Source organism: Haliotis rufescens, unplaced genomic scaffold, assembly GCF_023055435.1.
Source record: "Haliotis rufescens isolate VD_foot unplaced genomic scaffold, xgHalRufe1.0.p SCAF_6, whole genome shotgun sequence".
NCBI lineage: Eukaryota > Metazoa > Mollusca > Gastropoda > Lepetellida > Haliotidae > Haliotis > Haliotis rufescens.
Window position 1 is genome coordinate 56,238,382 of NW_025964334.1, and position 22,351 is coordinate 56,260,732.

At 38.0% G+C, this 22,351-nt stretch overlaps 2 protein-coding genes across 3 annotated transcripts; one reads left to right on the plus strand and one right to left on the minus strand.

Moving 5' to 3' along the window:
* Positions 1-287: 287 nt before the first annotated feature.
* LOC124146851 lies at positions 288-6,128 on the minus strand. Its single transcript, XM_046517334.2, has 3 exons — positions 6,053-6,128; positions 2,746-3,210; positions 288-626 (listed from the first exon to the last, which is right to left on the minus strand). The coding sequence occupies exons 1-3, from the start codon at positions 6,093-6,095 to the stop codon at positions 478-480; spliced, it is 657 nt and encodes a 218-aa protein (XP_046373290.1). The 5' UTR covers positions 6,096-6,128; the 3' UTR covers positions 288-477.
* A 3,060-nt stretch (positions 6,129-9,188) lies between these two features.
* On the plus strand, positions 9,189-14,238 carry LOC124146881. 2 transcript variants are annotated; one of them, XM_048386620.1, is made up of 8 exons: positions 9,189-9,960; positions 10,259-10,360; positions 10,783-10,911; positions 11,529-11,731; positions 12,070-12,875; positions 13,232-13,424; positions 13,581-13,709; positions 13,889-14,238. In XM_048386620.1, the coding sequence occupies exons 1-8, from the start codon at positions 9,311-9,313 to the stop codon at positions 14,137-14,139; spliced, it is 2,463 nt and encodes an 820-aa protein (XP_048242577.1). In that variant the 5' UTR covers positions 9,189-9,310; the 3' UTR covers positions 14,140-14,238. The 2 variants fall into 2 exon arrangements, with proteins under 2 accessions (XP_048242577.1, XP_046373357.2); XM_046517401.2 differs by lacking the exons at positions 13,581-13,709; positions 13,889-14,238 and adding an exon at positions 13,022-13,052 and having other exon boundaries at positions 13,232-13,384.
* The last annotated feature ends 8,113 nt before the right edge of the window (positions 14,239-22,351 follow it).

A 22,351-nucleotide genomic window follows, 5' to 3' on the forward strand; every position in this document is an offset into this window, starting at 1 on the left:
ATGAGAAGGTGAATAGTGATGAGGCCATACTTTTTGTATTTGCTTTGCGGATTTGTTTTACAGGAAAATACCTGTCTGTAGGTGGGAGAAAGAAATTTGTAATTCAATTTTTTAAAACTTTTCTGCTCCACTGCAGATCGGTAGGTATAACAAAATAAAAATGGCTTACTGTGGGAGTAGAACCTGCAACACAGTTGTTGCTTTAAACAATGCAAACCTGACGAATCAAGCGGAAATACTGTTGTGCATCTGATTCCTATCAGTTTCAGGAACGACAACAAACTATATTTTGACTCCAATGTTTAATGTATGTCATCTTCAGTGGGTCCTTGTTTCGAAAATTCTTTTTTGCCAAATCTTATCATAATAATTATTTTTTTCAATTTCAACAAAATTTACAATCGGCGGATCCGTAAAGGGAGGATAACAGTGTGTCTCAAGCGCTGTCTGGTGAAACTTTCTAGCTAATCTCAGATCCTAGAGGCTTGCGGACATATAGATCAGAAGGGTCGTCGTCAATGACAGCACCGAGGTTGATGACCCTCCATTCTTGCCAGAGGGACATGGAACTAGGGATGTTGTAGTCGGTGCCACAGTTGTAGTGGCTGGCTGGCAAACTGATGACCCTGAAAAATACAGCTTTTCTCCGTAAAATGTCTGTTTCCGTCAACCGAGTTCCTGGCTTGGTTGATGCACGTCTTCGTATCCCAATTACCTTGATCGATGAGCATGATGTCAATCATTGAATTGTCTGGTCCAGACTCGATTATTTACAGACCGCCGTCATATAGCTGGAATATTGCTGAGTGCGGCGTTGATAAAACGGTATCGTAATGTACAGTTTTAATGATAAAGAGGCTGCTCTAACGGTTAAAATTGAAGTGGAAATGGATAAAGTTGAAATGGAAACGGACGGGCAGATGCAAACAATAAAAATAAATGCTTTTGAGTACAACTGTTACTCACAATTTGTGGTCCATGTGATAGTTATTGTACCATATTCGAAGTGTGTTGTTGATGAGAACTTCAGAATCCGAAAAAGCAGTTTTTCGTCGGAAAGAACAAAACAATTTCCTTCCTTCGTAGGCACGGTGGATCAATCGAATGGCTGAAGCGTTCACTTGAGCGGCAATAGACACTCAATAGACACTTAATTCCCTCTCAAAATTAATGTCGTCCTATATTTACGAAGTCATCAAGTTACGAGCGCATGATCGAATCTCCAGAAGTGACGTTATGATAGAACAATGTTTTATCGTGAAATAAACCACGATTCGTTCTTCATTGTACTGTGCTCTTTATTGCGTAGCTATCTTATATCGTATTATATTCGAAGTGCAGGGGTTAGTGTGTTGGTGATGAGATCTTCAAAGACCGAAAAAACAGTTTTTCGTCGGAAAGAACGAAACAATCAGAGTTATTTCCTTCCCTCGAAGGGCGGTGGGCTAACCGAATGGTTGAAGCGTTCACTAGTTACGACAAAAGCCCAGGTTCGATTCTCATTATGGGTACAATGTCTGGTGCCCCCGTTGTAATATTGATGGAAAATTGCTCACTCTTTTCTTAGCATATCTGTGCGATTACATAGAACGCGGATGTTGTTTATGAAATTTCGTTAAGTGTTTTCCAGGATGAGATTATAATACTACTCAAAGGAAGCTCACGAACACCCGAATCGTGTGTTCTGTAACTTCTTTTGAGCAATATATATTTAATATAGAAACATATTTATAGTTTGAAACAAAACGTTTTCTCGGCGGGACGGCGATTAAGGATTTGCGTGAGATACACAAACATTTAAGACGTCCTTAGACCTTCTTAAAGACATTCTTGTCAAGGTTAAGAAACTTAATAACCTGTTCATCTGGCAAGTCTAGGCTAATTATGTGACAAAGATTTGACTTGGGTGATGTAGTCTGATCCAGACAATCTAGTGATTGATATTATGAGAATCTATGCACTCCGGCAGGGTACGATGACACGCTTTCAACCCAGTCAGAGCCTGACTGCCCGTTCGATTTAGTAGCCTCCTACAACCACGAGTGGTTGGTGGAAACCGATTCTAATCCGCAACACAACGTGTTGTAAACTTTTACATAACATAGCTACGCGATAAATCACAAAGAACAAAGAAGAACGAAGCATGGTTTTGTTTCACAACATAAAAAGATTCTCTCATGACGTCATTTCTGGAGATTCGAACATAAGCTCGCAACTTGATGACGTCGTAATTGGACGACGTTATTTTTGAGAGGGAAGTGTCTAGTGAGTTATTCCCGTAGATACAGCTGGGCAACGTAGATGAACGCAGTGGCCGAACGATCGCATCCAAAAGTGGGAGAGATATGGTAATCGGTATTGGGAGAAAAGGTACAGATAATCGACCTGCAAATTGTGAGAATATGTGGGAAAGACCAAATTTAAACCCCCTGTTCATAAAATGGACTTGTCTGCCATTGCCGAAGGTCGGATTCTATTCTGGCAGTAATCATTTTTTAAATATGAGTAAATATTTTGAAAGCTTGTACATTTTATTAACGTCTTTAAAGAGGTTGTACATAATATTGACATCTGATATAAGAAATAAACGACTCGTAGTCGTTGTTTAACGTACAATAAAACGCTGCAATGAGAATATACCACTCGGGGTTACACCCCTCATGGATATTCTGCCTGCAGTATTTTATTGTCGATAAACAACGACCACGTGTCATTTATTTCTTCATCAATTTATTATAGACTCACCAAGCTTCCACATCGCTGTTCGGGCGGAACTCAACTCCATCTTGGCGAATGGTGGGTTGTTGAATAGGCTTTCCATCCCTTCTACATAAAAACCTGTTAGGCCACCTGTCTCCACTGTGCAACCGTCTCCAAAAAACATTTTAGGGATAGTTTGTAGGAAACTTCTTTTTATCCAGAATGCTTTATACCCAGAGCAGTAGTCACCGGCCGAGAAACTAATTTCCGCGCTCGATGAGCAACTTTCCCTGTAGCAGGCATACGGTGTCGACTTGTTGGCATGCTCTGAAAGTTCTAGTTTGACGGAATAGGTGGCGATCTCATCAAGTAGTGTTACGTTTACAATCCCACAGGACATTACCTCGAAGAAGAAATAATCTGACTGGTTGTTCAAGAACACATGGGAAGGTGTAACAAACGTCGTCACGCCTTTGTATGTCTCGAGCAGGATGCCGTGTACACTTGTATCTGGAGGAAAGGGAAAGGAAATATCAGTTCAGTTCCATATGGAGCATCTACATGAAGGTTGGATGGATGAGTGAGTAATGTAGATTTAACACGGCTTTGTACACTATTTCGGCACCATCACGCATGGCAGTTTAATGTGGAAAGAAAACTAGAAGTACTCATTATATTCCTCACATTCTAAATCATTTACTTGTAGAATGGGCGAGTGTTTGTCACTTTGTTTGCTTGTATTTTAACGCCGCAATATTTAAACTATAGGATGGCGGTTTGTAAATAATCGAGTCTGGACCAGACACTTAAGTGATGTACATCATGCACATTGATCTACGCAATTGCGATACGTTGACATGCATCAACCAAGTCAGCGAGCCTGTCCACCCGGTCTCGTCAGTCGCTTCTTACGACAAGCATGGGTTGCTGAAGACCGATGGTAACATGGCAGTTTTCATTCAAACGTTTCATGTTAAGGCAGCTGGCTTGTAAAGAATGGCTTCATTGAATTATGTTTCCTCTTTTTCAATTGTTCATTCTAATAATGATAACTTACTGACTTAACCTACCCTGAAAGACATTCAACATTCTTCTGTTTTAGCCCATTTTTATATGCTTTGACAGCATTAGTAAAGCTGTTATCCCAGTTGGAAGCAGGTTACTAACACTATTTTGGGCTGCATTTGAATAACTGAAGAATTGTTGGCAACATATATAGAAATGCACCTAACATTATACGACCAATAGGTTGGTTGCAGTATGATGAGTTTTGGCTGGCACAAGTTCCCATTATTGAACAACTTGGATGAACTGATGTTTGTATAGGAAAATGGACCTGTTGGTTGTTCCTGACATTTGTAATATCTGGGACATTATGGGAAACCTAATTAAATTTAAAATATCATTTCATTTTTCTGCAGATGTCAAAGTGTGAGGAACAAGCTGTCTTTTGTCTGATTAAGTAGCGTGTGTGTCTGGCCTGTCGAAACTGTTGGCTCTTATTGTTTGTACATTCATCCACCAGTGAAAGTTTCTGGATTCGTTTGATTTCTCACAATTAGAATAATCTTGTTCCAAAACAACATAGTTGAATGGGCATGTTCGAAGTGCAAAGGTAAAAATTAAGGACAAAATCAAAATACAGGAAAAACACGGAGCATATACCTGTAGCCCCTCTACACAGTACGTGTAAATTTGACTTCATTATCTCTGCAAATGTTTGTCCAATAATTGAGCCACACATGGCTATTGCAAATCGGTTAAAACTTCCCCAATCAAGTTTTGATGTGATCATCGGAAAGACCATGTGTTCAGGTATCTGCTTATCGCTTTTTCGCCGCACTGAGCACTATCTGAGCTATATGACGATGGCCTGTACATAGTGAAGTCTTGACCAGACAGTCCAGGGATTGATATTGTGTCCAAAGATCCAGGAGCGTACCGTCTCGGTACAATGACACATACATGTATGTCAGCCAAGTCTGACTACCCAAGCCATTTGGTCGCCTCGCACAACCAGCATATGTCGCTTGGGACCTATATTATTACCAGGAATAGACGGGTCAGATAATGTTTACAGACCATGCATGACGGATATACAGATCGATACACATGTAAGCATTCCAATTGGACAAAGCTAGTTTGGTTCTAAAGGTAGGACAGACGTACGAAGAGCCATGACATAATACCATAGTGAGATATCAGCATAAGTTCCAGGGAACCAATATTATTACCTTGAATACAATGGTCAGAAAATGTTTACAGACCCACCAGACGGATAAATAAGTCGACATAAGCTCCCTTGCCCTTTCAGGGATTCCAGTTAACAATAAGCTGAAGATTTTACCTTTTTGTAAATAAAGCAGCAAAACCCTTTGTCGATTGTTCGATTCCGACTTTTTCATGAGCATGTGTAATTAATCACTACCAAATCGTAATGATACCAGGTGTTCGCGAAAAGGTGAGCGTATCCTGCCCCACCGGTGGCACACCCGTCACCAAACACACGCAAAGGAACGTCAATTATGCACCTATAAAACTCACGGGCACATATGGTACAAGTTCAAATAGGGCATAGCATCGGAGATTATTTTTGCCACGATGCGTCAAATTTAGAAATGTCCTCCACATGTATACCATGAAACTTTTAAAAGCTTTACTGAGGCCTTGAATGTTGTAACCTTGATCAAACAACTTCTGATGAGCAAGAGTCATATGACGCTCTTTGAAATCTTGGTAGAAAGAGCATGCTCGATTGTATTTCAAAAGGTGTAAAGTGTGAACACCTAAGACAGGGCTAATCCGAGCCGAAATTCCGATTCATATGCATCAACAAACAGATCCGCAAAAAGTGGATCACCATTGGTCCCCATTGGGATGCCTTCGTGTGGCCTAAATGTCTTACCCCTAAATGTTACATAATGTTATCAATGAGCAATATATCTCTCTTTATACGGATTTTTATTGAGCTTTGGAATCTAGTACACAAGAGGAATTGACGTCTTCAGGTTTCTGGTCAAAAGTTGACAGGACTGATTTATGGTTTTGGCAGATGTCTTCCTCAGTTAACATACTGGCCTTATTTGTAGAATTATTTGATATGTCATTTATACCAAGTACAAAAGGAGAAGAGATAGTTCAGTGCTGACGGAAGAACAGACGGACGAAGACCCATGACATAATCTCACACTGACTTTGTCAAAATGAGATACATATGAGAGCAGGTCATGCAAACCAGTACACAACAGCATGTACAACGACCCAAATGTAGTCTAAAACTAAAACTAAACGCGGTCCCATATGACATTCAAGCGAGAGTTGCGACTACTAGGATACCCCAAACAAGTCTCACCAGACAAGACTGCTAACAGAGCGCCTAGCTTCAGGATGATCATGGCGCCGAGATCTTCGTATCTTCACTGTGTATGTTTGTATGCATATAATGTACTTCTCCGTCACCTATATAGCAGTAACCTGTTCGTGGTAAAATACAATCTACACTTAATTCAGTAAACTGAAACTCAGGTAAGATTCGTTTGATCCAGGAAGGTAGTTATAGACGTTATCGCACTCTAGCATGCCTTGTGTACTTGAGGACTCTGTTGAGACAGGTGATGGGGTGTATAGAAATACTGTGACTGGAAGTGTCGTGATAGCATGAGTAATTAGAGATTTGTTTCAAATCCCACATCTGCATGTCGAAAGTCAATTGTCAGTATGTTTTATTGACAAATGACACGTTGACCGATCACCATCTCATGGATATTGTAAATCAAAGTGCGTTCTGAAGGCGTACTAACATCTTGTGGAATTTTATTCTGTTGTAAAGATTAGGCTCTTTGGATATTGTTCCAAAGTGTGAGGATATATAGGGGATTTATCTGTTTTGATTAGGAAAAAGATTGTTAGGAAAAAGTAGTGGCATCCTGAACTTAAGGAATACAAGCTACTTACTTTTTTCTATAGACAACATTCTGACTAGAGCACGTTTTAAGAGCTAAAGGACCACCAACATCTAAACACCACTGATAAAGGGCACAAGTGTTTCCTTGTTTCCTTTCCTCGTAAATGGTTAAGTAGTGTCCTAGTACATCTGTCATTAAATAAAGTATGAATGAGAAGTTGTCAATATATGGCGACCTGTAATCAAGTGATTGCTTAATATGAGGAGGAACTGTCTTACCAATCACCAAGTCACCGAGTCTTATCACCATTACGTCGTCTGGTACGAGAGGCATAGGTTGCTTGGGGTATATTTAGCCTAGAGTCCCAAAGGGACTTGAAGAATAATATGAAGTTAAACCTGAAGAAGCATAAGATGTGTATGTTAAGAACATCACCGCATGTGATGCTATACCATAGTGTCCTGAGGGTAATTTGGTCGTGAGAATCCACGAAACAAACAAACAAACAAACAAATTGATGTGAGGTTGGTTCAGTCACTCGATGTGGTAACATAACCGGTACACCATGTGGGAGATCAGTCATCATCTGTCTGTGTGACAAGGCAGGTCAAGGAGTCCTTGTACAGTTACTCGGTGAACATAACCTGTAATATATTTATGATTTAACATTAAAATATTCTGTATTTTGTTGCTGTGTATGATCCTCACGATTATCACTGAGGCATCTTATTTGTCTCATCTAAGCTTCGAGCAGTTGTGAGAAATACTGAAATATGCACGATATACGATGTGTGATTGAGACGTTGTGAACTTCACACATAAATACCTTACATAAAGACATTAACATGGTTATTTTTCTATACAACTTGACACATTGATACACTTTTGCTGACGATGTGGAAGACATTTAATCCCAGTTTCGTACTCCTTCTCTTGCTGTGAACAACTTTCTCCGCGGCTGCTATTACGTCATCGTTCGAGTCTACATGGGTTCTGGCTAGAGGTATCTTTATATTTGGGAACAGATGGAGGTCAGAAGGTGCCAGACCAGGAAAATAAGGTTGGTGCTGACCGAGTCGAAAGCCTGCACTCATTGAGTGTAGACATGTCATTACTGTTTTGAGCGCTGGTGCATTGTCTCAATTGAAGAACACACGCGAATCTTAGTCTTAATGTCATCCCGTAATTGTATCGGAAGAACAGTATGATATGCTGTTTATTGTTTGGTCTTTTGAAATTTAGCCCATCATGAAAACGCCCTAAGCATCCAAGAACATGGAGGTCATAGCCTGTCCAGCTAATGAAACGGTATTTGCCTTCTTTGTTGGTGGGGATGTCAAATGCTTCCGTTGATTTTAGTTTTGTTTGGACTCAGGCTGGAAGAGGTGTACCGAGGTTTCATCAATACTAAAAATCGTTTAAAGAACCTTTCTGGATCTGGAGTTTAACTCCAGCTTCGGGTATATCGATTATAGCATATTTCCTTCCACTGATTTACCCACCTGAGCACGAATTAAAAGAAATCAATGATACCGCCCCATCAGTTTGATATATTGATCTATGCAAAAAGTCAGAGTGACTGTAAACTATCCACAATACTGTATTCGAAAATCAAACCCAAATCGTATATTGACAAGAAACTTAACTTTAGCTTAAGGTATATTGTTGATCTGAATATGATTCAATGATGGTCCAGTAGCCAGTTCCATTTAACTGATTTACCCATCTGAATTCGTGATTAAAGATCATAAGATCATAACCATCTTCAAATAGATAGCAGGTGGCCAAAACATATGCAAGCAATTTTGTATTATTTAGGCATATTTCGTTCAAGTACAGATCAACACTACATTTGTGTTGTAAAGGCATAATGGTGTATAAGTACACGGCTTTACACCTAAATGCAATTTTCTGTTGAGCTTGAAAACATATACAGGGGAATAAAAGCGACACAATATTTTTCATAATCATCAGAAGAGCAGAGTCCAATGAACCACATCAACGAGCCTGACCACCCGATCCATTTGGTCGACTCTTTTGACTGTCAGAGGTTTCTTGGGACCCGTATAATTCTAACCCGTAATCTCCACGAGACATATCTGTGTGAAATAATACTTATAGTCTATATCGATTTTACATGTCTAACCATCGTATTTTATTTAGATTTAATCTGTCTTTCCCGGGGCGGTAGGGGGTAGCCATCCCACTGGATGAAAGCTTCCCTTTATATGAATACGGTATGTAGACCAGACAGTCCAGTGATTTGACATTAATCAACGCAATTGAGATACGACAAACTGCGATAAACTATATCCAACCACATGGGCCATGTAGTAGACTCTGACGACACGTTATATATTTTATATTCTCACACGGAATCCTCATAGGTAGTTTTCTTTTCAATAAAACTGATGTCGTGCCCATAATTAAAATCGCATTTTAACCTCTTGTAGAAATTGAGTCGTCATCATTGGTGGGAACAAACCTGTGAAATAAATGCTTCATTGCATCAGTGGTTTCGGGATGGTTTGTACAAGACAAGTCAACTAGAATTAATATGTATGTCTTTTGGAGTGGCTTAAGGTATTCCCTGTATAATGGGACACTTCCGGTGAAAACTACGACTTTTGCCGATGTTTCCAACATCGGCAATGTTCGGGTGATGTAATACCGAGTAAGAGTTATGCCCCTTATTGTAAACAATCATGGCGACTGACAGAGATAGCTGTGGTCGATTCAAAAAGAAAAAGACCGGTAATCACACCAAAATATTAAAATCGAACGTGCTCATCGACCACAACTACCCAGCTTGTCATGTTTGCTACGGTGATCCTTGCAAGGACGACGACTGTCCACTTTTTCGAAACATCAAACTCGGCAAATACGCAAGCAGAGATGGATGGAAAGAAGGGCGGAGGATCGTCGAGCTCGGGGAACTTCTCTCAAATCTCGTCGCTTGCAAGTACTGCAAATTGGGCCCTATTCCATTAACGTATGGGAATATTGTCGGTGAGATGAGGAAAGGACTTAGCGGCTATTTGTACGTGAAATGTCAGAACGCGGAATGTGGGCAAATAAACATGGTTCCATACGGGAAGACACACAGGGAGAAGAAGGGGAAGTCAGGGATGCCATGTTTTGTTATCAACACAAAGCTTGGATATTTATTTACAGCTATGATCGATAGCGTTGGGGGACCAGACAGAATGAATAATCTCCTTTCGACATTAAATATCAAACCCATCAACCAGAGAAGTTTAAAAAGCATGGAACGGAGGGCTGGAGGCTATGTTGAAGCTGTTGCCAAAAAGTCGACTCAACAGGCTGCAAATGATTCATTTAGAATGGAGATGGAGTAAGTTCTATACAATGTCATAGCAATGTTTGTTTATGAAACTAGTCATTTGTGTTCAAACCAATTGTTAATAACACAAGGATACAATAAACATGGTGGATACTCTGAATCAAATGAATTAATTGTTTAATGACAACTGAGTGTGTAGATATTGTGGAAATCGTCGAATATAAACAAAGAATATCATCTCATATTGGTGTCGGATATTAAAAAAAAAAAAATTTGAATTTGGAATTCCTTTTTCACTTTGATGCTCTTGGTCTGCCTTTAACCCATCAGGTTTATTTCTTTGGTACAGAGACATTGCAGAAGAGGAGAGTCGACAAGCTGCAAAGATCATGGGGGAGGTGATCGAAGATTTAGGAGTTTGTCCTCTACCAGACGCACCTCCTGAAATTAGGTCTATTCTTTTCTATATATTTTTAGTATGTACATGTATAGCTTGTGTTGAATAGTGGGAGATATGTTCAGATGGAAATAAGATTATTTTGAAAATATTCCATTGTACAATGTATATGCAACTATTGTATATCATTTAGAAACAACAAGACACTTTTCCATAGGTTCAGTATTTCTGTGGGACATGGAAGATCAATCCATCAGATGGGACTGTAGAGTAAGTGGTTACATGAGTGAAATTGTTTTAGCACATAAAAGAACCAATATTAATTCGGATTGGTTCTTTGCATTAGTAAAATGTGTTTGCAGCTAAAAAGTTATACAGTTAAATTCCTCCACCACAGAAGTTAAACAATAACTGATCTCAAACAAACATTTTGACAATACATGAAAACAATTTATAATTCATTTTTAATATTTCAGATTATTGATGTCATCCTACTCCTCTACTGTACCAGTAGTTGAGGCTAGTTCTGGTGATGAAAGTGGACATTCTTACCAGACTCCTCAAGCATCGAATATGGAAAGTCCACCAGTCTCATGTTCAAACAGGTGAGAATTTTGAAAAAAATTCAGCACAAACAATAGTTTTATTTGATCATGTAGCCAAGTGCATGATTGAGAGTTTAACCAACTAGGCACGCAATCAAAATGTTGCCGGTTCTAATCCTAGCAAACCCACTTGATGATACTCGTTGTGTCCTTAGACAAGTCACTTTATCTGCATTGTCTCAGCCCACCCAGCTGTTTTTTGCCATCGACTTCGACTGCAGGTTAACCTGCAATGGTTCACTGGTGTAACATCCAGGTGGGGGGACCTTATCCTAAGAGCACCAAGGAAACTGGGTATAATCACAGACCTTATTAGGGGCGGTCGGGTAGCCTAGTGGTTAAAGCGTTCGCTCATCATGCCGAAGACCCGGGTTCGATTTCCGACATAGGTACAATGTGTGAAGCCCATTTCGGGTGTCCCCCGCCGTGATATTGCTGGAATATTGCTAAAAGCAGCGTAAAACCATACTCACTCACAGACCTTATTAGCTTTAGCTATGAAAGGATTTAACTTTTAAAATGTACATGCTGTATTTGATTCATATTTTTGTATTGGTATGCCAGACATGATGAACATTTATTGATGTGTATCAAAGTTTTCTTTTTATGTGTTTCAGTGTAAACACTCCATCAAATCTAGCCAGCCTTGTTGCCAAAATAAAAGAAATTCCTCAGGCCCCACACAAACAACCCGGCAAGAAGATCTTAACATCTAAGAAGCGTGTGAGACTTGCATCAAGATTTCCATGCAAGACCAGAAGTGGAATGTCTTGTGCAGTTGATACAGCCTGGCATAAAAGGGGATTTGACAGTCTTACATGTAAGTATATTAAGAAATTTGAGGCATTATTTTGTTATTATTACTTTACACAACACTTTGGAATATTTCACCTATATGACAGTGGCCAGTGATGAGTGATTGAGAAACGGTAGAACCCATGTGACTTTCAGTAGGTACTGTGGCGGACCTTCCCATAAAGGTAGAAACATGAGGAGAAAGACTATATGTTCCATTGTAGCACCTTAGTCCACTGGGCCAACGAGGCCCACCCTCACCTTTATTATAATGATTCTGTTTGCCTAAAAATATACTGACATACATGTGCCTCAGCAATTATATTTTAAACATGCAACCAAACTTTTTAACTTTATTTTTAGCACACACGTTCTTCATGAGCAAGGCCAAATATGGAAAGAAGGTAGTTAAAGCACTAGTGGGTCACCGAACATGCGGCACATGCAAGTGGTGGATGAGGAATAGACCTGGACTACCAATCCGAAAGCACAGATGTGTCCTAAATCACTTCGGTAGTGCTCGGTTAATGGAGTGTAAAAGTGGGGTTCAAGGCATCAAGGAGCTTTCTGAGGGTGGGACTCCTGTTGATTACCTGGAAGGAGACGGTGATAATACTATGATTGCTCATATCAAATCAGACTTGAACATTACCATGAAAAAACGGTTTGATAGAAATCACGTCGTGAAAAACATAGGGAAAAGCTTATATGCCTTGCAAGGAAAAAAGCTCAGTAGGAGTGTGATTATGCACATTCAGAAATGTCTCAAATATGCATTCGCCAAAAACCAAGGGAACAAGGAAGGACTGGAGAAAAATCTCAAAGCGTTGATTCCTCATCAATTTGGAGATCACAGTTTATGTTTTCCCAGATTCTGTGGCTTCAGACGTACATCATCAAATGAGAAGTATACTCATAAAAGTTTACCCTACAAAGCAGCTCTCAAAGATGATGAACTACAGTCAAAGCTGAAAAAACTGTTCAAGCCAGTTATTGCTAATGCTGAACAATATGCTGATTTAGGCTCTAGTCAACAGTGCGAACATGCAAATCGCGAAGTCACATTGAGGGCACCAAAATCTTTGCATTATGGAAATTCAGAGTCCCTGGACTTTCGTGTTGCAGCAACAACAGCCTTTATTAATGAAGGACGAAGCTATGTGTCTGAGGTATATATTCAACATATTTTATTGTTGTTTGTTTTGCAAAAATGTGATTCAACTTTGCTTTTGTTTTCTTTTGATGCATGCTTTTTCATGTTTATTTTAAATGTTTTTGAATTTATGTTGGTTTTTCTTGTTTTTTGTATTTGTAGACTTTCAAAGCAGGGTTACAGTTCCAGTGTTGTAAGTTTGTTTTGTATTTTTCAATGAAATACATGTTACAAAAATATTTTTTTATAAAGTATTCATTTAAATTGTAAAAATAAATTAATAAAAGGCTCCTAAGTAAAAGATTGTCAGAAACAGAACAACAGCATACTATTTTGTTCAGGCTGTGTCAGCAACTCATCCTTCTATTTCAGGTCAACATGGCAGCAGGAATTTCTCCCGGGACATTTTCTGTAAAATATGCTGCTAAGCAAATGAAGCGCAGAAAACGTGTACAACGAAAATCCCAGTTACCCTCAACAAAAAGAAGACGTGTTACCCTGAAGCAGGAACGTGTAATCGCACAGGGAGCCAATGAAGTGTTAGAAGGGACCACTTATGAGTCAGGTAAGTTTCATTTTCATTAAACAAAGAAAACTAACAAAACGCTTGTTTAAACTTTATTTTTGCCGACTTCCTCTGACTGCAAATAAATATAAATAAAAAATAAGTACCATATGGAAAAGTTTTACTTTTTATTACAGTACTTATTTCATTTCACAGGTATTGGGCATACCACTAATGTAGATGTTGAGCAGTTACCTGAAGCAGTACCCCGTGGGAAATTCGCGACTGTATCAGCTGGCAAAGAAGCTACGGTTATTACATTTGACTTGGAGACAACAGACCTAAGTAAGTTTGAATTGATTATTCATCTTTGAATGAACTTTTTGAATGATTACACATTTTTTATTTGTTGTGCCAATAGGTCTGTGATTAGTAAAGCATCACCTAAATAAGCATCAAGTGATACATGTACTTATATATCATATTGTATGTACTTGGATTTTAAAGCTTGAACTTTTTTTCAGTACGTGGAGGAAAAATGCCACATATCACACAGATTGCAGCTTCAGATATGGAAACAGGAAAGGGATTCTCAACCTATGTACTTCCAAAAGTACCAATCTCAACTACAGCTCAACAGGTTACTGGTATCATAGTTAATAATAGTGGTACAATGACGGTCAATGGGAAACAAGTTCAGCCTGAAACTGTTCAGTTTGCAGTTGACAAGTTTTGTAAATGGCTCAGTGGGTTTCCCAATGTACATCCAGTGTGAAGCACAATTTTTCAACTGTGTATCAGGTCTTATTGATAGCCTACCTGTCTTCAAGAAGGCCTTTCCTGGACAATCGTCATACAAGCAAGAAGAATTAGCCAAGACCTTTTTGCACTCATCATATGAAGCACACAATGCCATAGAAGATGTAAAGGTCCTTGGTAAGCTTGTATCTCACACAAAGATGAAAATTCAGGAACTTGCTAGGTACAGTTTCCCACCATCAGCAGTCCACAATCTACTTCTCTTCAACAAAGAAAAGGCCAAACATATCAAAACACTCCATTCTCTCTTAGCCCAAGGTGTCATGAAAATGTCAATTGCCGAGAAAATTGCCGGATCAGGACTGAATCTGGGTCACCTGCGCAAAATTTTTCAGCGTGATGGAGAAGATGGTCTTCGCAATACTTTTACATGTAAAAACTCTGAGGGACAGCCACGTGTGACAGATGTAAAGAAAACCCTTGACGATGTCATTCCGAAATTAGTCCTCTTTTTCTGAACAAGGACTAAACCAAGCAACAGATGGTTTGTTCTTTCAAATTTGTCATCTTCTGATGGTTATGTTAGTCAGAAATCGTTTCTGTTCAGGTCTGACTGATAAACTTGATGTTGATGTATATGTGAAAATAGAAATGCTTGATGACATGCTTTTGTTGTCTCTGGGTGCAGATGTTCATGACTAAGTTGATTATGATACTTGGAATACATGATACTGTCTCTTTGAATTTTAGAGAAACACCTGATGTATATGTATGTACTAGACACATGCGCTCTTCTGCTCCCAATTTGTACATTGTAAATTGTGTATTCATGAGTACTGTATCGCATGCTTTCATTGTATATGGTCACGTAATATAAAAATAATGTATTGTAAATAGTGTATTTGCCTATCTATCATCTTTGCTTTCAAATCTGTAAGAAATACAGAAATATATTTATTCATTCATATCTTTATTAGAAATGACTCATTGACATGTACATGGGTTTGACATTTCAATTGTGTAATTTTCCAAAAAATCCCAATAACTTCACATTCTTGAGTAGTATTGTCATGTAAAGGACAATTTCGCAAGTTGAGAATACAGGGGAAAAATCCAAGTGCTTTATGAGAGAGAGATTTTCTTTATTTGAAGTAAATATATGTAATTCTCACATGTATTACTCATTTGTTCTTAAGGCTCATTCCCTGCTACAATATAATAACAGTTCCATGGTGAAATGACGCACGTTGCTTGGTTGTTTTTATGTGAACTGCTGCAGGCAAGGCCAATGTCAGAGGTCAAGGTCATTGTCAAGGTGAAAAAAAAACACAGGGAAATATTCATTGTTTACACATGTTACCATCACTCATTAGTCACTATATTTAGTATTTTCGAGTTGTTGAGGCTTGGTTCTTTGTGGCATTATATTTGGTCAAACAGAAAAATAGCGGTGGGGGGTGTTATTAGGATTGGGGTTATAATACTAATAAATAATGGTAAATTGTTTGTTTTTTGTCTTGTTTTTATTTTATAGTCACTTCAGATGTTTTTACAGAAGTGTTTTCATATCTATGTGTCTTGTTTGTACTTCCAGAGCAATAAATACAATGTCTCAATTGAAAAAAGACATGGAAAAAACAAGCATTTCAGAAGCCTAATTACAAGTTCACACGTTGAATGCCTCAATACACTACTTCTGCATTGAATTTACTGCTTATATTTATAAACTTACATGATTTCCCTGCTGATATATATCTATTATGAAATATTTAAGAAATAAATGCCAAGTTCATGATCATTTGAACATACATACCCCTGTTCCATGATTTCGAATTTTGTAGAAAGGGGGGTGGGCGTATAAAAGTTAATGAAACAGATTAACTGAACGGTGAATATTGATAAAACTTTAAAAATAAATCCAGGGAATGGTGTATATGATAATAAAAGAAAGTGTTTTATGATTTTCAAAACTGCCCATTATACAGGGAATACCTTAAGTTAGAGTGTAAAATTATCCCTGGTGGAATTTGTCATCGGTAGAATTCACAGACTGAAAAGAGGAATAGGTGGAATAAAACCATTCTGTCCTCGTCATTCAATCTTTGGCTGTCACACATGACAAGTTTGTAGTTGTTTTTACTGACAAGGCTTCCATCAACCTTTATATGTAGTATCACGACATTAGTTGACTGGTCAAAGAACGTTTTGTAAGTGACATATCAAATAAAAATTAATATAATTTGTTTATTTTTCAAGAGCATATACACGGTTTGGGGTAGCAATATATTCACAGAAATAAAGCGTGACAGCTATTAAAGTAATCTTTATAGCTAATGATCGAAGTACATGTATATTGTGTTAACTTATAAAATTCGATAAGCTCCTTAATGATAAGGCTTAAGGGGCTGGATGAATAACCGAAAAGAACATTTCTTTGGACATTGTTACCGGGTTTTTCGTTTTGTGCGACATAAAAATTTCCATGTCTCGCAAGAACACTATTGCGATCCCAAAATGTATGTCCAGCGTCTTCTGTTTCCTTAGAACAGTAGCTACAACTTGTACTGTCCCATTTTATTGAGAAGTTTGTTGGCAGGATACATTTAAAATTTGAAACTGGAACCATTGTAGTTTAGTCACGTTCGTGCAACTAAACCGGATAGAACTCTATCCTGTTTTGTTCTTCAATATTGCGTCCTAGTTCGTACTCCCATTTGACCCGTGAAGATTCCGGTGTAGAATAGGTCTTCAGCAACCCATACTTGCCGTAAAAGGCGACTATGCTTGTCGTAAAAGGCGACTAACGTGATCGGGTGGTCAGGCTCGCTGACTTGGTTGATGCTTGTCATCGATTCCAATTGCGTGGATCGATGCTCATGATGTCAATCACTGGATTGTCTGGTCCAGTCTCGATTATTTTACAGACCGTCGTCATATAGCGGGAATATTGCTGAGTGTGGCGTTAAACAACAAACAAACAAACAAACAAACTCCCATTTAGCAAAATGACTAATTCTCTCACATGAATTTTGAATAAGTGTTTTATGTTTTCAAAGTGAAAACGGTTTAAAAGGTTTTGAATGACATGAACTGTACGTTATTATCTAAAACATCATAAATGAAACGCATCCCTTTTACAAACCATTCTTTATAAAATATACTGGTATTTCTTATTTTTGTGTTCTTGTTGTACCGTATTTTAATTTTGACGCTCTACGTACCAGTGATATTTATTGCGCATGTATTAATGATAGTATTGTGGGACATATTATAGTTCGATCTGATGTGATAATTTGACTTCTTTTTACTTTGTCGGGTTTACCTCCCCAAATGAATAAGAAACATCTTTTAGAAAACTTTTAATCTCAGTATCTGGTGGATCGGGTAGAGATGAAAATAAATGGTTATATTTTGGTAGAATTAGTGATTTTAGCACGGTATTTCTCCCTAAGGGAGTAGGATGTCTTGAACATCAAATGCACATGAGTGTTTCACATTTTCTACATGCATTGTCATAATTCAAGCCAATCATTTCGTGGAGATCAGTACTGAATTTAATTTCAAGGAGATCGAACGGGTCATGCCTCCGATCCAGGTTCCATTCTTGACATATTTTTATTCTACAGCACTTTTTTATCATATACAGAGAATCCTTTTTTGTCCATTATTTGTCTAACTACAAGGCCGCCCTCGGGATCTTGTGGTCAGGCTCGCTGACATGGTTGATGTTTGTCATCGTATCGCAATTGCTTAGATCGATGGTCATGATGTCAATGACTGGGCTGTCCGGCCCAGACTCGATTATTTACAGACCACCGCCATCTAGCTGAAATATTGCCGAACAACAAACATACAATTCGTATTGTGAGAAATATAGACATAAAATTTCGGTTAGTTTTGCTTTATTGAATGTGAGAAATCAAGATTAGTCTGGATAACTGCATATCACACACTGATATAAAACCCTAATGATACTCTTGTTTTTGCCTGTTCTAGACATAGAATAGATTTTTTATCAGAATTAATTAGCATACTATTAACACGAAACAATCAAGACCTATGGTTCTTTAAACAGCAGAATGTTTTTGATGATAGGTGACTGATCCAGGGTGATATTTTATGTCTATTCTTTTTCAATGAAATTTGATTATTTTCAGATAATTTATGACAAATGTGGTATTTGTAGACATAAATAATATGACTAGATGACTTTAAACATGTTTATATGAAATCATATATTTATCGTATATTCAGATCAGACACACTTACCGATACATGTTGATGTCCCAAGTCTCGCTTCACTAACTCATATCCTGGAACTTGTTTTTTCCTAATTCCACAACGCACGAATAGTTGGGTAGTTGGTGTCTTCAGGGTCATTGCCACAGCAAAAACATATAGAAGTATGTCAGAAGACAAGTTAAATGTGTTGTTATGTCACTCTGAATTGAAGTGTCAGAAAACTGACAAGATTGTTGAAATGAAACAGATATTTAATCCATTTCTGGCCTGCTACTACTTAGAAACAGCCAAATTGTATTTGGTTTCCAATGTCATAAATGACACACCACATATTTTAACCTTTTTGTAGGGATCGATATTTACTGATTTTGTCTCAGGCCATTGACATAATTGATACGTGTTTTATCTCAGTTTGCTTATCGAATAAAGATAGTTTGTTTTATTTTCATCTGAATAGAAATACAAAATATGTTTCTACAATTTAGGAAAATGTACCTGTTTCGTACTAATGATCTATTTTCAAATAATCGGGTCAGGTTGTCCAAGATATTGGTTTTGATGCCAATTGTAATATTTTTTTCTACTTGATGTGATATCTAGATTTAAAACCCCTCAACTGATTTCAGTGTAATCCACGCATTTGTACTTTGTCATGCTCTATTCAAAAGTACTCAGTTAAGTTATGGTTGGGAGAGAGAATATATGCCTTATTATGGTTGGAAGAAACAAAATATAAGAATATATGCCTTATGTCTACAGGACTATGGGAAAAAGGATATTTATTGGTGATGAGGCCGACACGGTGTCTCATGAAATAAATATGACGGAGCGCGCGAAGCGGCAAGTGACATGCTATGCAACTAATTTAGAAACATAAATTCTGTCAGCCAAATTCACCAAGCCCGAGCAGCAGATCCATTAATTCGACGTGATGTGCGTAGGCTGCTGGGGTGAAATTCTAACGCGGAAACGCCAGAGTGATTGAGTGAGTGAGTGAATGAATATGGTTTTACGCGATCTATAAAGACACCTTTTTGAGCCAGGTTGGGTCCTATTCTAACCTGGGAATCCAAACGATGTTTGAACAAGAACAAGAAGTGAACGAAATGATATTATAACAATTATATCTCAAAGTCTGAACCTTAGCAGCGACAAAAACGTTTTGATAATCATAAAAACATATCTTCATATAGCAGAGTTCATTGTTTGATTCCGACTTTATCACGAGCTTGTGTTTCTGAATAAATTTCAACAAGTGATGATAACAGGTGTACGCGTAAAGAACACGTCAAATATTAGTGCCACGTAAAATATTTGGCTTCACACACTGAATCGTTGATATAAATCATTATATAAAGCATTAAATATTTGATATGAATGGCAATAATTGCCTTCTCCATTCAGCTCCATTTTATATATACCCCTTTATATGTTTTAGCACAAATATCATACTTATTGTCCTTTTGTGTTCGTTATTTCCAAAGTAGATCAATACCACATCTTATCGCATTGGCATTGTCAGACACCGCAAGGTTTGCTTACCTCTTGTATTTGGTGGTACGCAGAGTTTGATAAACAAGCCTCAATTGACACTGCGATCTATACCGGGACCGGGTACGCTGAGTTCCCTGACAACATCCGAGGATTGACAAGGTGTAAAAACCACCCCTCTGTGAAAGGACATGATGCGCTTATATCAACAGATGGAAGTCATGTTTGGATGGCCATAGAACAACATATTCATTATTGTGGACCTTTAACAGACACTTCATGTGTGTGAGGGGGAAACTATCGATCGTAAGGGGAATGCAGGTGTAGTTGTACGTGCGTGCTTTTTAAAGTCTATTGTTCCCATATGACTACCTCAACAAAGAGATTTTCGCTTTAAGTATGGTAAAAAATGGGTTGTTCAGTTTTATAGATCATATAAGTGGTTGTTATAACTTGAAGTATACATAATATAAGGCTACACCGAGAATGATTTGACACGTGTATCGGCCAAATTTCGTGTCCTGTCAAAATAACTGAAAAATTGCACAACGTTATAAAGAAGTTGACATAAATCAAAGCAGGCATCTCTGAAGACACATGTGACTTCATGTCAAAATTAACAAAACTGATGATGTGTGATAATATCAATACATTAACAGGTCTTGCTTAATATTTGAAAAGACATATGCATAAATAATGACAAAGTTACATTAAAATATTTTGACTACCAGTTATATATTTATGATGATTACAGTGTATGTCCTTCATCTTACACCTGTTATACAGCAATGTAATAACACCACAAGACTCATACAACAAATTGCAACCTGGGACACGAGGCCTCAAATACCTGATAAATAAAAGCGACAGAACCTCTTCTGAAATCTAAGGAAATCTGTTGTGCGTTTCTTACTATATCATTAGCACGTGTACATTAATCACTCTACACAAGCCATACTACCAAGTGTTCTCTATACGTACATAATAGAACCAGCTGTCAAAGGAAATCTGTTGTGCGTTTCTTACTATATCATTAGCACGTGTATATTAATCACTCTACACTAGCCTTACTACCACGTGTTCTCTATGCGTACATAATAGAACCAGCTTTCAAAGGAAATCTGTTGTGCGTTTCTTACTATATGATTAGCACGTGTATATTAATCACTCTACACTAGCCATACTACCAAGTGTTCTCTATACGTACATAATAGAACCAGCTGTCAAAGGAAGTCTGTTGTGCGTTTCTTACGATATGATTAGCACGTGTATATTAATCACTCTACACTAGCCATACTACCAAGTGTTCTCTATACGTACATAATAGAACCAGCTGTCAAAGAAAATCTGTTGTGCGTTTCCTACTATATCATTGGCACGTGTATATTAATCACTCTACACTAGCCATACTACCAAGTGTTCTCTATACGTAGATAATAGAACCAGCTTTCAAAGGAAATCTGTTGTGCGTTTCCTACTATATCATTAGCACGTGTATATTAATCACTCTACACTAGCCATACTACCAAGTGTTCTCTATACGTACATAAAAGAACCAGCTGTCAAAGGAAATCTGTTGTGCGATCCTACTATATCATTAGCACGTGTATATTAATCACTCTACACTAGCCATACTACCACGTGTTCTCTATACGTACATAATAGAACCAGCTGTCAAAGGAAATCTGTTGTGTGCGTTTCCTACTATATCATTAGCACGTGTATATTAATCACTCTACACTAGCCATACTACCAAGTGTTCTCTATACGTACATAATAGAACCAGCTTTCAAAGGAAGTCTGGTGGCATAGGTTAAGCAGTCAGAAATAAATACGCTGACTATATCTCTATTGTTGATTACAATTGTTAATATTTTAAAATGGTTCTGTATATCCAAGTCATTATTTAACTTCACAATGACCTGAATCCAGGAATACTGTACCTACTCCCAGAAGGTTCTAAATATTCTACAGATGACATGTATATCCTTCTAGAACAATTCATTTTGCACATGCAAGCGGAGATTATATGATTATATTTTACTTATGGGTGATTTTATTGCAAGGTTTAGTTTGGTTTGTTTGTTGTTTAAAGCCGCACTCAGCAATATTCCAGCTATATGACGGCGGTCTGTAAATAATCGAGTCTGGACCAGACAATCCAGTGATTGACATTATGAGCATGGATCCACGCAATTGGATCGATGACATGCATCAACCAAGTCGGCGAGCCTGACCACCCGATCCCGTTAGTCGCCTTTTACGACAAGAATAGTCGCCTTTTACGGCAAGTATGGGTTGCTGAAGACCCCGGAATCTTCACGGGTCTACACGAGAAAACAAAAGATGTGATTGTAAGTAGACACTTCCGATAGCATAATCATAAATTGTGCACTGTCACAAAACCTTTGGGTGACAAGAAGCCACTCCTGAAGCGAATTTAACCAACCAGCTGACATACAACACTAAATATTCATCATATCAAACAGCGTGAG